The 14,165-nt window shown below is 35.9% G+C and overlaps 1 protein-coding gene across 1 annotated transcript; it reads left to right on the forward strand.

The window, feature by feature from the left end:
* Positions 1-5,939: 5,939 nt before the first annotated feature.
* Positions 5,940-13,085, forward strand: bri3 (brain protein I3). Its single transcript, XM_067458064.1, has 3 exons — positions 5,940-6,404; positions 8,606-8,732; positions 11,953-13,085. Exons 1-3 carry the CDS (start codon positions 6,269-6,271, stop codon positions 12,083-12,085), a joined length of 396 nt encoding a protein of 131 aa, XP_067314165.1. The 5' UTR covers positions 5,940-6,268; the 3' UTR covers positions 12,086-13,085.
* The last annotated feature ends 1,080 nt before the right edge of the window (positions 13,086-14,165 follow it).

Consider the following 14,165-nt stretch of genomic DNA (forward strand, 5'->3'; position numbering starts at 1 on the left):
TTCCAGGTCTTAAAAAATCCAGCAGCATCTTCCCGCAGGAAGATGGGAAGGGCCCGCAGAGTAACTGTCCGTCTGCTGTTGATATCGACGTCTTCCTAGAAAGACAGAGGGATTGTGGGGTAATAGGAAGACAAATCAGTAGAATATTAATCCTATGCATATATTAAAGGTGCACTATGTAATTTCTTTTCAGTAAAATATTCACTCAACCCTAGACTTTGTGTATCCCTGTGGAGAGATACAAAGGGATAAGATTAGGCTAGGCTATTGTCATTGGGAAATAAATGCATACAAAACACTTATAATAATATAGGCTACACATTGGCTACATTGTGACACTAGTAATGGACGTTAATATAAGACAGATTAAATCACTGCAGTGTTACTTTTCATTACATCTAGCAGCTAATGCGAACCATGTAGCCTATGGCAACTAGCTAGGTAGTCTACTAATAAAATGTTTAAAAGCGTGCTGCCTGTGTGCCTGGCATGTCATGTGTTTGACAAAAGTCGTGTAAGTTATGAAACATTGCTTTGTATGGGATGATTTTACACTCACACAATAACTCATGAACTTGATAAATGTTGAAGAGCTTTTACTATCCGTAAAAAAATTACTATTTTACTATCCACAAACAAATGCCTTTTAACTTGTGCAAAATACAGAATTTCATGAATGTGCAGCGATTTGTACAAATAGAGACATTTGCCCTCATTTATCAAAAGTGCGTACACCAAATTTCCAGCGTAGACCTTGCGTACACCCAAACCCACGGTGACTTTGAGATTTATCAATATGGACGTTGGCGTACGGCACGCTCAAATCCTACGCCAGCTCAGGAGGTAGTGTACGCACGTTTGAGTTAGTGTGAAAATGCGCAGAAAAACAAGTCATAACACCACAAAACGCACTGAAAAGATCTGCTATATGACCCACTGTTAAAAACCACAACAACAACATTCAGTGTTTATTTTTGTGTAACATGAACGTCAAATGTTTAATTTGTGTGATTTTACAAAAGCGTTTGATTTTTAGGCATTTGTATTCCTCCAGTCGCGAGCCTGTGCGCTTTATCTGACGTTTCAGGCCCGTCTGGCCCAGCAGCTGCGCACGGACTGGGACTAAAATAATTCAGACTGACAAAATAATAAAAAATGACCTTCTTCTTTTAAATAATAATAAAATCAATAAAAACGACATTCTTCTTCTAAATAACAAGCGTCATTAAGAATAATAATCATAATAATAATAATAATAATAATAATAATCTTACAAATTGTCATGTAAATATTATTGTGAATGAATGGTAGTACTCCACATCACATCATCATCACTATTGTACACCCCAATACATGCCGTGATACGAAATTGCTAATTTTTTCAAAACGTGCTGTAAAATAATGCATTGTAATTTATCATCCAAACAGCTTTAAACTGCTGGAGTGCGCTTCTCAACCTCCACATTATTAAGAGTACTCGTAATTTGGGTCCATATTTTGTTTTTGTCTGTGCCTTTATTCCCACTCTTTAAACTCCCAAATAAAACAATTTCGTTTTTGTTTTTTTTCACTTCCCTGGTGATGGTCTCGATGGACGCGTCTCAATCATCTCTCTAGTTCAGTAGTCAGAGCACTGATCAGGGAGTCAGCCCATTGACTTATGTCCTAATCACTGCCCTGACTAGTGGACTAGGGAGATGATTGAGACGCGCCCGATCTCCACGTCGGAGAAGTATCGCTTCTTTGCCGTCTTCTGTGTGTCCATGGCGTAAAATGAGGACGTGGGAGAGGCGGATACTTGAATATATAGGGGCGTGTTATTCTAATGATGATCGTTTTCAGCCGCAGCATTTATCAAGGGCAAGTATTGCGTACACCTGGATTGCAGAGGTGCGCACAGTTTCATAAATCAGGCGGTGAGAGGAGTGGAAGCATAATCTTACGCCAACATATACACCAGTTTCTACGCAAGATTGATAAATGAGGGCCATTGTGAATACAAAACTTCGATTTTGTATTAATGCAAGTCAGAATTTGTGCGTGCAATGAACGGCCGTTTCACACCGCAAGCGTCGCGTGAGCAGCAGTGAAGCGGGGGTTTCGGCGGCGAGCCTATTGCTGCGCTGCTGACGCTCAATTAAAGTGAAATAACACTTTTAATGGACAAAATAAATATGATTTCACACAAAAAGTGCTTAAAATGCACACAGAAGCACGTGTAGTGTACTTTAACAATAACGAGTGTGTCAAAAAAGAAAACGAAGAATAAAAAATATCTGTAGAAGATTTACCCATTTAAACTTGTTTCAATTATTCAGTTTGGGTGAAACAATAATGGTTATGATTATAAAAAATAAAGTAAACTGGAGTATGTCATTAAAGAGAAAACGAAGAATAAAAAACATCTTTAGAAGATGTACCCATTTAAACTTGTTTTAATTCATCCGTTTCGGTGAAAGTATGGTTATGATTATAGAAAGTAAAGTAAACTAGCCAGAAAATATAATAAACTTTCTTTAGTTTAGTATTTAGTACTCAGAGGTATAGTATAGGCGTAGGCTCTAGCATTGTGGGAGCCGCTGCACAAAGGCTTCGGGCGTCTGCAGCTGCAGTGACAGTGTAGTTACGCTTGCGGTGTGTGTGCATTCGCGGATCCGGTGACGCGCGTGCATTCATTGACTCGTTCGTGAGTCGATCCTATTTGATTCATTTGAATTTTGAGACTTTCATTTCGCCGGTTTGGCCTTGCACGATCCACACACACACACCCACCTGCTGCCTCTAGATGACAGTATTCTGCCGAAACAGACAACGGCACTGTGAGCGTTATTCTGCCTATAAGACGCTTTATGTGTACTCGTTATAAAGACGAGGAAAACGCTTAAAAGTAGGCTAACATTAAAAAGGTATTAATAAAAGTATTAATAACGCATACTTTGTATAGGCAAGATTAAATCAAGTTATGAACATTAAGCGTTTTCTCCCATAAAACGTTTATTCCTGCAGTAAAAACGGTGACATTAAAAGTAGGCGTACACTTTATTGAACGAGCTATTGCATAACACGCATTTTATAATGGTTTTCTATGGGAGAAAAATGTTGTGATGAATGTAGTGTTCATAACCTGATTTAATCTTGCCTAGCCTATCCGTCAACGGATCCACAAATGCAAATCACGCTGCATGCACAAATTTTGACTTCTTAATATAAAATCGAATATCGAATCGAATCGAAAATATAAAATGTCTATTTGTACAAATCGTATTTTGCACACACAAGTTATAAGGCATTTGTTTGTGGATAGTGAAATACGTCTGCAACATTTATCAAGTTCATGGACAATTATGTGCATTTATTAATCATTTTGAGTCTAAACTCATCCTATACATTCAGTGTCCGTCTATAAATTAACCTGCGCGGCCAAAGTAGGCCTATCACCAGTAACGGATAAAGGATCTTTGGTAGTGCTAAAACCATACGGTTTGTCTGTCCAGTTATCCCACTAAAGTAACGTAGTGCAACAAGGCTGGCTGGCTGACAGCTGAGACAATTAACTTTAGTTAATTCGCTAAAACATGCAGGTTGCCGCAAAAGGTCTCTCTCACAAGCCTATACGCTTTAGCTGAGGTCTGCCTGGAAGATGGCAAACAAATAAATAAACAAAGTACATTAAGGCGTGTCCTTACCTTTGAGTACAGGCGTTACGGTTAGCATGCAGACTGATGTTGTTGATGATGGATCTCTTGATGTTGCTGCCTACATCCGGGTGCACGCAGCAGTCCTTGCAAACAATGTCAAAGTTTATATTTACATCCGCCACAATCGATCATAGACTAGGTCATTCACCATTCATTGGAATGTCCGATTTTTTTTTATTTGTTTATGTTGGTTTGTATAGGTTATTAGGTTATTTGAATTTGCCATGTTAATATGAACCTCCAATGAAGTTGCACGTCATTATTACGTCAGACGTAATTTCAATCCACTCTTGAACGAAATGAGTTAGGGGGTCAGTTCTACTCATAAACTAAGAGCTAATCTTGTCTAAATAATCAATAACTGGAAACTACTTAAGTGAACTTAAAACTTTTGTGGTGCCTGAACAATATTGCAGCTTTGAGTACAACTCTGCAATTTTATTGAGTTTAGAACACTGTTGGGGAATACAGTGCAGGCAAGGTCAAAACACAGGCAAGAAGTCCAAAAAGGCAAACAGGAGAGAAAGATAAAAAGGGTAATCCACAGAACAGGCAAATAATCCAAGACCAGGAGACAAGAAACCAAGAGAAAATAAAACATTGAGAGATATAAAGTCAGAATTGAGAGATATAAAGTCAGAATTGTGAGTTTTAAAGTCAGAACTGAGATATAAAGTCAGAATTGAGAGATATAAAGTCAGAATTGTGAGTTTTAAAGTCAGAACTGAGATATAAAGTCAGAATTGTGAGTTATAAAGTCAGAATTTTTAAATAAAAAGTCACAATAATAATAAAAAATACAAATAATTATGTGGCAGAAACAAGCTTCCACGCTCATATATATTTTGGTTGGTTTAACTTAAAAAAGTGAGTAACCTGGTTGCCCTAAAAAAATTGTTTATTGAAATTATAAATTTGAGTTGATACAATCAAGGAATTTGGTTTAATAAATAGAAACTCAAAATAATATTTTATTTGAATCACATAAAAAATGTGATAAATCATGAAAATAGCGCAATTTGGCAAGTTTCACTGCATCATCACAAATAAAACACAATATGCTTACAAAATCTTGTTATAATATTTCAATAAATGTTGTTGATTCTCAAAAATTCAGAATAAAAAAAAGTGCATTAAAGTGTTTTCCCAGACTGGGGTTGGAATTGCAGGGGTTTGAGTTTAATGAAAAGGTATAACGTAGCCCAGTTAAATCTATAAAAATGCTAACTTAAAATAAATAATATTCAAATAAAAACAATATAAATAAAACACTACTAAAAATATTTAATTTGTTTACCTGGATGTCATTAGAGAACTTTGGACTTAATTTCATTATTGACCTAATTTAAATATTATGGGCTTACTTTAAGTATGATAGTTCAAAGAAATTTCTGCTGACCAAAAAGTAGGGGAATTCCTGCATTGCATGCAAATTAGAAATTATGTGAATTTATACATTTCAACGTGTTTAAAAGAAAAAACCTGCCAAAGACATGCACATAAATAACTCTGAGTGATAATTCAAATAACAATGAATGTGTTCATCAGGAGCTGAATAGATGTTGCGTAGTATAAAAGTGAAACATTTTTCAGTTTTTAGTGATAGCCACATGAACAGGCTTTAAACAGGGCGTTTTTAGAAAGGGAACTTTAAGAATCAACGTTTTATGAATAGACATTGTAAGAATGACTTGCAATCATTTAATCAATAAAAACGTAACTATATTATATATATAATTATATAATACAGGTCCTTCTAAAAAAATTAGCATATTTATTTATTTATTAGTCTTTTTTTTAGATAGGAATTTTGGGTTTTCATGAGCTGTAAGCCAAAATCATCCGTATAAAAAATAAATAAAAGACCTGAAATATTTGAGTTGGTGTGCAATGAATCTAAAATTTATCAAAGTTTAGTTTTTATCATTACATTATGGAAAATAATGATCTTTATCACACTATGCTAATTTTTTGAGAAGGACCTGTTTATAAAGTAGCCTACTTTTAGAATCGGATTAGCAGGTTTCAGCATTGTCTGGTAATCTAAACATGGCGTGAACACAGCATTTGAGTTGACGCACACAGTTTTTATTAGGTTACTCATATGACTAGAGTCTTCATCTCGTGTACACATGGTTGTAAACAGAAATACCGGTAAATTATACACTTTTTAGTGAGTGTGTGTATGTAACTTTAAAGATGCCACCCACCCCCCGCATGCGCGTTCCGCTTCATCACGTGACAGCGAGTCTTGTGACAGTGCAGCGATCAGGAAAAACGTCGTTTTGAGTTTGATAAGGAGTTTCACTCGTCAACAAGCACAGATTTCTCTCACAAACGAGAGAAATCACGAAAAGGTCGATATGGCGCATCTTTAGGACATTTATACGTCTTAAAAAGAACATTCCTGCCCTGAAGCTGTACGAGCGGGTTGAAGTCGCATGGGGAGAGTGGAGGAACTTTCACACAATCTTTGTTTTGGTTTTTGTTTGCGTTAGTCCAGTGGTCGTTCGAGCTCAAGAAGATTTAATATTGGTTTGCTGAAGTAGACAGAACGCCTCAGACAGGATATGGATTCTAAACCTCTCCTCCAGGACAGACCTCCAGCGTACAACACGGTCCCGGCCGCGTACGACTACGGCTCGATCCCCGCGGCCGCTGCACCCGCGGTGGGATTCCAGCCTCAGGCACCGCCGCCCTATCAAGGCAAGAGAACCACATACTGATGCTGGATTTATTTACAATTGCATACTGTATTTATTTAACCTGCTCATAATCACCATTGTTAGTATACCAGCATTATTTATATTGCAGGATCTTATTACGTACTTATAACGTGGTTTTACCAGGGATTTGATTTCAATATAAAGATTTTGGTTTTTATTTGGTTAATAACGTTATATCATATAATTCGCGCGCGCGCGCGCGCGCGTGTGTGTGTGTGTGTGCGCGCGCGTAATTCGTTGTTTTTAACGTTACAACACTCAACAACAGTCAGTTGACAATTGATGACATAACTGATGAGATCATTTCAAGTAAAAATAATATATAAACAAACCTTTACCATTACATTTTAATAACTGTGTTTACACAACTTTTTAATTACTTTTTACAGACTGGAAATCCAATAATTAATCACTATAAATGATTGAAGAGAACTTAAGTAGTTTTATTTTTGAATAATTTAAAATAAACAAATAAAAATACATAAACATGTAACTTAACAGTATTTTATCGAAAGTAACGACGTTACTTTATATAAAATACTGCTTATTAAATACCGCACTGATTTAAGTATTAAAACGAGCATTTAGTACAACAAAGCACAGTTCTTGGTTTATTTCAAATCAGAAACTAATAAAGTAATATCTTGCAGTTCAGTAAGTACGAGAAAAAACCTTGTTTTTGGAATTTCTGGTTCGGAAACCTTACTTTCTAATCTGACCTTTTGAGTCTAATGATAATCGTTTTATTTTTTATTCTCAAATTACCACAATCTACGGTTTTTCATACAACTGTTTTGTTAGTTAAGACAAGTATGACTTACTGAGAAAAGTCTGGGCAGGTTATGCAAAAGGGTCCAGGTCACATTTTATGTTTCTTATTAGTATTATATTAGTATTTTTGCGCCTACACTGTTTTGCTGTATGTTTTTGATTCCATGAACGAATGATCTGAATCTAAATATGATAGTATGTGAACAAGGTAACCATTCAGTACCATAGTATGTACCAAGCTGCCACAATTTGCTTATGTGGTTTTTCAAGTTTGAAGTCCATAGATCATGAATACGCACGTTGATTGACACAGTTTACTTTTCACCCTTGTGAAAAAGTAGTGCACTTTAGCATACCTTTTAAAAGAGTAAACTGAGTACATTAAGTGTAAACTGAATGTAATGTTTTCGGACACTTGATTGCTTATTATTTACAATTTAAATGTATATTAAATGCAATTTGCTGAACTCAGCAGTGCTTTTATGACCCACTTAAATAGGACTTGAGTACATATTTATGTAATTTCATATTATCTTGTAAACCTCTATAGTAAACTAAGATGTACTACTTTAATGCCATCTCTAATGAAACTCGTACACTGTAAAAAATATTTGATGTTTTTTGTTGGTTTATCTTAAAAAAGTAAGTTACCTGGTTGCCTTAATTTTGAGTTGATTGAAATTAAAAATTTTAGTTGATACAATGAAGGAAATTTGTTTAATAAATAGAAACTTAAAATATTATTGTATCTGAACCACATAAAAAATTTGATAAATCATGAAAATAGCACTATTTGGCATGTTTCACTGCGTCATCAGAAATTAAACACACAAAATTACCCAATATGCTTACAACATCTTTTAATAATATTTTAATAAAGGTTGTCGAATCTCAAAAAATGTTCATTGTATTAACTCAAATTTTTACAGTGTAGGCTGTTGTTTTTAAATGCATTTGTAATTACACCTTTGTAATGATAAAGTTCCAGTTTAGTACATTTAATATACTTTAAATGTAATATTGAATACCACACTAGAGTTAAAATAATCAAGTGCTTCAGCTATGCTTTAGTATGTCAGTCAACATATTCAAATAACTGCAATTCTTTAAAGCAAGACGAAAGATTCAAACTTGATTTTAAAAGGTACATCAAATTATGTATTTAAGTGTTTTAAGAAACATGAAATTGTGTACGTTTTACCAGCAAATATACATTTAATAAAAATACTTTTAATATTTGAAGTACGTTCACTATAATTAAGTGCACTTCTTTTCACCAGGGTGTATCTTCAACTACAGCTCCCTTTACAGTATTCAGCTCTGATCACACATCACACAGCATTTTGCAGCATCTGAGGTGATAAAGTGAGAAACGTGGAGTGTTAAATAGATGTGAACTCTGTCCCACAGGTTTCCCGGCTGCCACATCAGGTTATCCCGCGATCCCTGCTGCCGTTGCCACCCAGCCAGCCTACACCAGCACTTACACCATCGTCCAGCCCTCTGTGGTGGTGGTGGGAGGATGTCCCGCCTGCCGGTGAGTTGCACAGCATACACTCCACTGCACCCTCAAGCGTGTATGACTTTCTTCTTTCAGACGAATAAAATTGGAGTTATATTAAAAAATGTCCTGGCTAATCCAAGCTTTATAATGGCAGTGAATGGAAGGCCAAAATTGTAATCCCCAAAAAGTGCATCCACCCATTATTAAAGAACTCCACAGGAGTTCTTAAAGGGGGTTAATAAAGGCCTTCTGAAGTGAATAGCTTCCGGCGGACCTCCTTCCGTATTCAACTTACGGAAAAAGCGTAACGTCTCTCGCAGTTCGAAACACTTAACGCCACGCCATACGTCGTGTCAGTTATGCTTTTTTCATGAGTTGAATAGGGCAGGACATTATTAACCCGTGGAGCACTTTTATAATGGATGGATGCACTTTTTGGGCTTCAAATTTTGGCCTCCCATTCACTGCCATTATAAAGCTTGGATTAGCCAGGACATTTTTTAATATAACTGATTGTATTCGTCTGAAAGAAGAAAGTCATCTACATCTAGGATGTCTTGAGGGTGAGTAAATCATGGGATAATTTTCATTTTTGGGTGAATTAACGCTTTAAGATGCGTTTTGGTCGGATCACAAGTGGACACGGGTGTAAACAGGGTCTAAAATACTGATGTTGTCGAAAGTCTTAGAACGGCCACAAAAGACGCCTACTCTCCCCCAGCTGACCTGATGCAGAAACATTATGCAAATTGTGAAAGCTTATTTTGTCCATTAGATTGAAAGATCTGAAAAACCTGAAGCGCATGCAAACTAAATCCCTGTCAAACAGCACCTGATTACTAACTAAATGATTGTGCTAATACTGTCAAATACACTCAAGGTTTACATAAACACAGCTATGTCTAAAGTGAACATAAACCGTTGAGAGAAAATCGGATGCGTGTCTGTGTGCAGGTCTTAAAGGGTTAGTTCCCCCAAAAATGAAAGTGATGTCATTAATGACTCACCCTAATGTCGTTCCACACCCGTAAGACCTCCGTTCATCTTCAGAACACAGTTAAAGATATTTTAGATTTAGTCCGAGAGCGTATGCAAGTGTATGCACACTATACTGTCCATGTCCAGAAAGGGAATAAAAACATCCTCAAAGTAGTCCATATGAGACATCTGTTAGTTCATTAGAATCTCTTGAAGCATCATTGGTCCAAAAATAACAAAAACTACGACTTCATTCAGCATTTTCTTCTCTTCCGTGTTTGTTTTCACTCCTCAAATAAAGGTTCAAATGGTTATGAATCAGTGTATTGATTCGGATCGCATGTCAAACTGCTGAAATCACGTGAAATTGGCGATCCGAATCATGAATCAATACGCTCACAATTTTTTAATTTATTATTTACTCACTCTGTTGGTCCAAACCTGTATTAATTTCTTATACACTTCACTACATTGATTCTTATTAAATCTACTGTACTAAAGTTCTCAGTCAAGAGCAGTGAATGATTTTCTCTTAGTGTAAACCGGAATGTCTCCCTCATCTACTTGTGATTCGATCGACCAAAACGCATCTTAATACCAGCTGTAAACAATGCCCTTGTCAGTTCTGTTTAGAACAAGTTCTGATATTAATATTTGGCACTTAAACTTTACGCAATGCCAGAAAGAACAGCAATAAACCAGAAGAAGTTCAGCTGAATTCAGTGGTTTCTGTATCTGCTCGCTCACCTTCCTGTTCACTTGTGAGCATGTGACAAACCATGTCATGCCATGACTACATCGCAAACAACTGCACAATTAACATATGCAGAATCAGATTCGTCATGCTTGATGTCAAAACCATACAGGGGTTTTGACATCAAGATTGTGTTTTAAGCTCATAAGTCTGGTCTGAAATTGGAGGTTGTTTTAACCCAGTCATTTCCTGCTTGCTCATGTGACTGCGAGAGGTTCACTCCGTCAGCTCATGACAGCACTGATTTCACACTGAACTTTGGTTCATTTACCAGATCAGTCCGGTTTAGTGAGCGTGACCAAAAAACAAACACTGTGATTGTTGCTCCCTTTCTCCTTTTTAAATCATATGGTGCTATATCATGCCGTAGCTAGAGTTATAAATGAGCAGATCTATGTATCTGTCTGTCTGTGATTTAAGCATTAAAGGATGTTTAATCTTCCCTCATATCATAATACATTTTTTAACATTTTGGTTGGTTAGAGGGATAGTTTCTCCTAAAATGAAAATTGTCATTAGGGATGCGTGGTAGATCGGTATTGGGTGGGATATGTTCATTTTTAACGTTATCACCACCGGCCTGATAAGACAACGTGTGCGATATATTAAAGCTGATGAATAATGGATTATTTCTTTTATTTGAGACACTTCATATGAAAAGTGTTCACCATGATGGGTTTGAATTCACCCTTCACCACAAATTTGATTGACAGGGATGCACTGATATGAAAATTTTGTCCGATATGATAAATCTTTATATTTGACAGCCGATATATTGGCCGATGAATCTGAATCCAAATTTTTATGTAATTTGAGACCCTGATTACAAAAAAAACAAGTCTCAACATTAAATCCATGTCTCAAGAACACAATAATGTTCTCATTATAATTTTATGTAGTCTACATTAAAGACTTGATCTGCACTAGTGATCGACCAATATTGATTTTTTTATAACCAGTACCTATTATTTGCATGTTTGTGCCGATAACTGATATATAGAACCAATATTTATTTGTGTTATTTATTTCTGTTTTTTACAATTATAGCAACAGCACTGAACTGAACTTTTAACCCATATTTAAGGGTTGAAAAAAAGAAGAAATGCATGAAGCTAGAATTAAAATCAGAGTCTGACATGCTGCTCTTACTTACAGATGTTGTTGTGCTCGCTAGGGAACATAAATGCACCATACATCATTGCTTTATCACTGATATCGCGATATGACACTTTTTTATCATGTAAAAATGTATACCGGTGTTTTTGTGGATGGTATGATATGGCACACCCCTAATTGAAATTCTTTGGGATGTGCTGGAGGAGACTTTACAGAGCGTTAGACTCTGTCAAACAAGATATTGACCAAAAATGTGAAATCTTATTACAAACTTTTGACCAGTAGTGCACATTTGAATCCTCTTCTAAACTTCTCGAAAGCATCCACTGAACGTGGTCCTACCATGAGATGTTTTAGTGTTGTACGTTCTAGTAACTAATGAGCGTGGTGTTGTGCTGTGTTTAGGGTCGGCGTGCTGGAGGATGATTTTACCTGTCTGGGAATCATGTGTGCCATATTCTTCTTTCCTCTGGGAATCCTCTTCTGCCTGGCCCTGCGTCAGAGGAGATGTCCAAACTGTGGAGCCACTTTTGGCTAGAGGGACCAAAACCCCGTCGCTGTCTTTTTAATTCAGTTTTAAGCATCAGCATACTAGTTTATTTGTAATCACTGCACATGAAAAATGCCAAACGTCGCTTACGCAAGTATGATAAATGACAGATCACAATAGTAACCAGCAACAAACTCTGATTACTTCAAGATGGGTGTCCATGTTTTTAGTTTATACGCGCATTGCAAGCACTATTGTTTTGTTTTTGTTGTCTTTATATGAAATCTTAAAGCCAGTCATCTAATCACTAGTGCCTTTATGACGGCAGAGAAACCATGAAACTGATGGAGCCGGGACTCACTGAGGGTAATTCCCATACAACTCTGGACAAACGCCGACTCGCTTTGAGTGATATTGTGTAAATGAAATTGATGATTTGCTTCCTTCATGTATTCCATCAGAATGTTTCATCTGCTCTTGCGTATTGAAATAACCACCGCCATGTCTTTTCATTCTTTATATTGACTATTATATACTCGCTAATCGTGTCAATCACGTCTTAGTCAAGATCAAAAAGCATTGTATTCATCTTTTTCTTCTGTATTGTTTTGTGCTTGATTTAAAAGAAGAAGAAGAAAAAACTGTTATTTGTATATCTTGGATTTCTGAATCAGTTTTAGACCATTTTTTCCTTCTTTCCTGATGGGGTCTTATTCTTGGGGCCATGTTTTCATCACACTGCACTGATGATCAATGATAAATGCGCTGGGGTTTCTGAAAGCGGATGAATATGTTTTGCAGCCAGATCCAAGCTGAAATGAAACCTGCAATAAACAAGGGAAGTTGGTACCCGGACAATGTAATGTCACCCGAGGACACGTAGTTAATCTTTGACAATGTAATGGTTCTCTTTCCAGTGACCGACAATCAGTCTCGGACGTGTCAAGTGTGATTTCATTCATGATGTACTCATACCGTACACTAGGCACGCTGTTATGATCGGTTATAACTTTTTTACATTAAAAGAGATTGTAAATAAATTATACAAGTGTCACTTCTTCTATCTGGTAATTATATTCTTTAGAAATGTCACTCGGTGCACAGAAGTTCCTCATCAGTGAAGTTCCTCATCATATTTTATAAATAAAATACATATTTGTTTATATATATATATATATATATATATATATATATATATATATATAGTTTGAAGTGTTTAATTTAATTGATCAAGGGACATTTATAATGTTTTAGAAAGATTTCCATTTCAAATAAATACTGTTTCTTTTAACTTTATATTCATCAAAGAATCTTGAAAAGGTGTATGATGTTTCCACATAAATATTGAGCATTTTTTTTACATTAATAATAATAAATGTTAATGCAATACCAGAAATATTACTTTTCCTTTTTTAATCAAACAAATTCATCTTTGGTGAGACAGGACCAGGAGAAAAAAAAAAATCATAAACCAAAACTTTATATAAAACATTTATATATAAAATATATACACTTGTGAGTGTATAGTATTGTTCAAAATAATAGCAGTGCAATGTGACTAACCAGAATAATCAAGGTTTTTAGTATATTTTTTATTGCTACGTGGCAAACAAGTTACCAGTAGGTTCAGTAGATTCTCAGAAAACAAACAAGACCCAGCATTCATGATATGCACGCTCTTAAGGCTGTGCAATTGGGCAATTAGTTGAAAGGGGTGTGTTCAAAAAAATAGCAGTGTGGCATTCAATCCCTGAGGTCATCAATTTTGTGAAGAAACAGGTGTGAATCAGGTGGCCCCTATTTAAGGATTACAAATTATAACAGGTGAAATATGGTAACTTTGAGAATTTAATGCTGGAGTTTAGTTATAAACAATATTTTCTTGCAACATTTTCAGGGAAAATATAAAATATTTTTTTTAAAGAAGTGTTTGTCAGTCTATATCAGGGGTTTTCGATCATTCCTGAAGCCTCTGCAGCGTTGCACATGAATCTCTGTCCTAACACGAATGACTAATTGAACACTTCATGACGTGTGCCGTGCTGGAGGTCTCCAGGAACCGTCTGGAAACCCCTGCTCTACATATTTCTCACCAATTATTCATACTCATTCAGTGACTCTAATGGTA

The sequence above is a fragment of the Pseudorasbora parva genome, chromosome 2, assembly GCF_024679245.1.
Source record: "Pseudorasbora parva isolate DD20220531a chromosome 2, ASM2467924v1, whole genome shotgun sequence".
Lineage (NCBI taxonomy): Eukaryota > Metazoa > Chordata > Actinopteri > Cypriniformes > Gobionidae > Pseudorasbora > Pseudorasbora parva.

What these genes read in the sequence shown, in the direction of transcription:
- bri3 (XM_067458064.1), top strand. Translation starts at nt 6,269, where the DNA reads ATGGATTCTAAACCTCTCCTCCAGGACAGACCTCCAGCGTACAACACG. An exon ending in GGCACCGCCGCCCTATCAAG is followed by an intron (nt 6,405 to 8,605) that starts GCAAGAGAACCA and finishes TCTGTCCCACAG; the next exon opens with GTTTCCCGGCTGCCACATCA. An exon ending in GGAGGATGTCCCGCCTGCCG is followed by an intron (nt 8,733 to 11,952) that starts GTGAGTTGCACA and finishes TGCTGTGTTTAG; the next exon opens with GGTCGGCGTGCTGGAGGATG.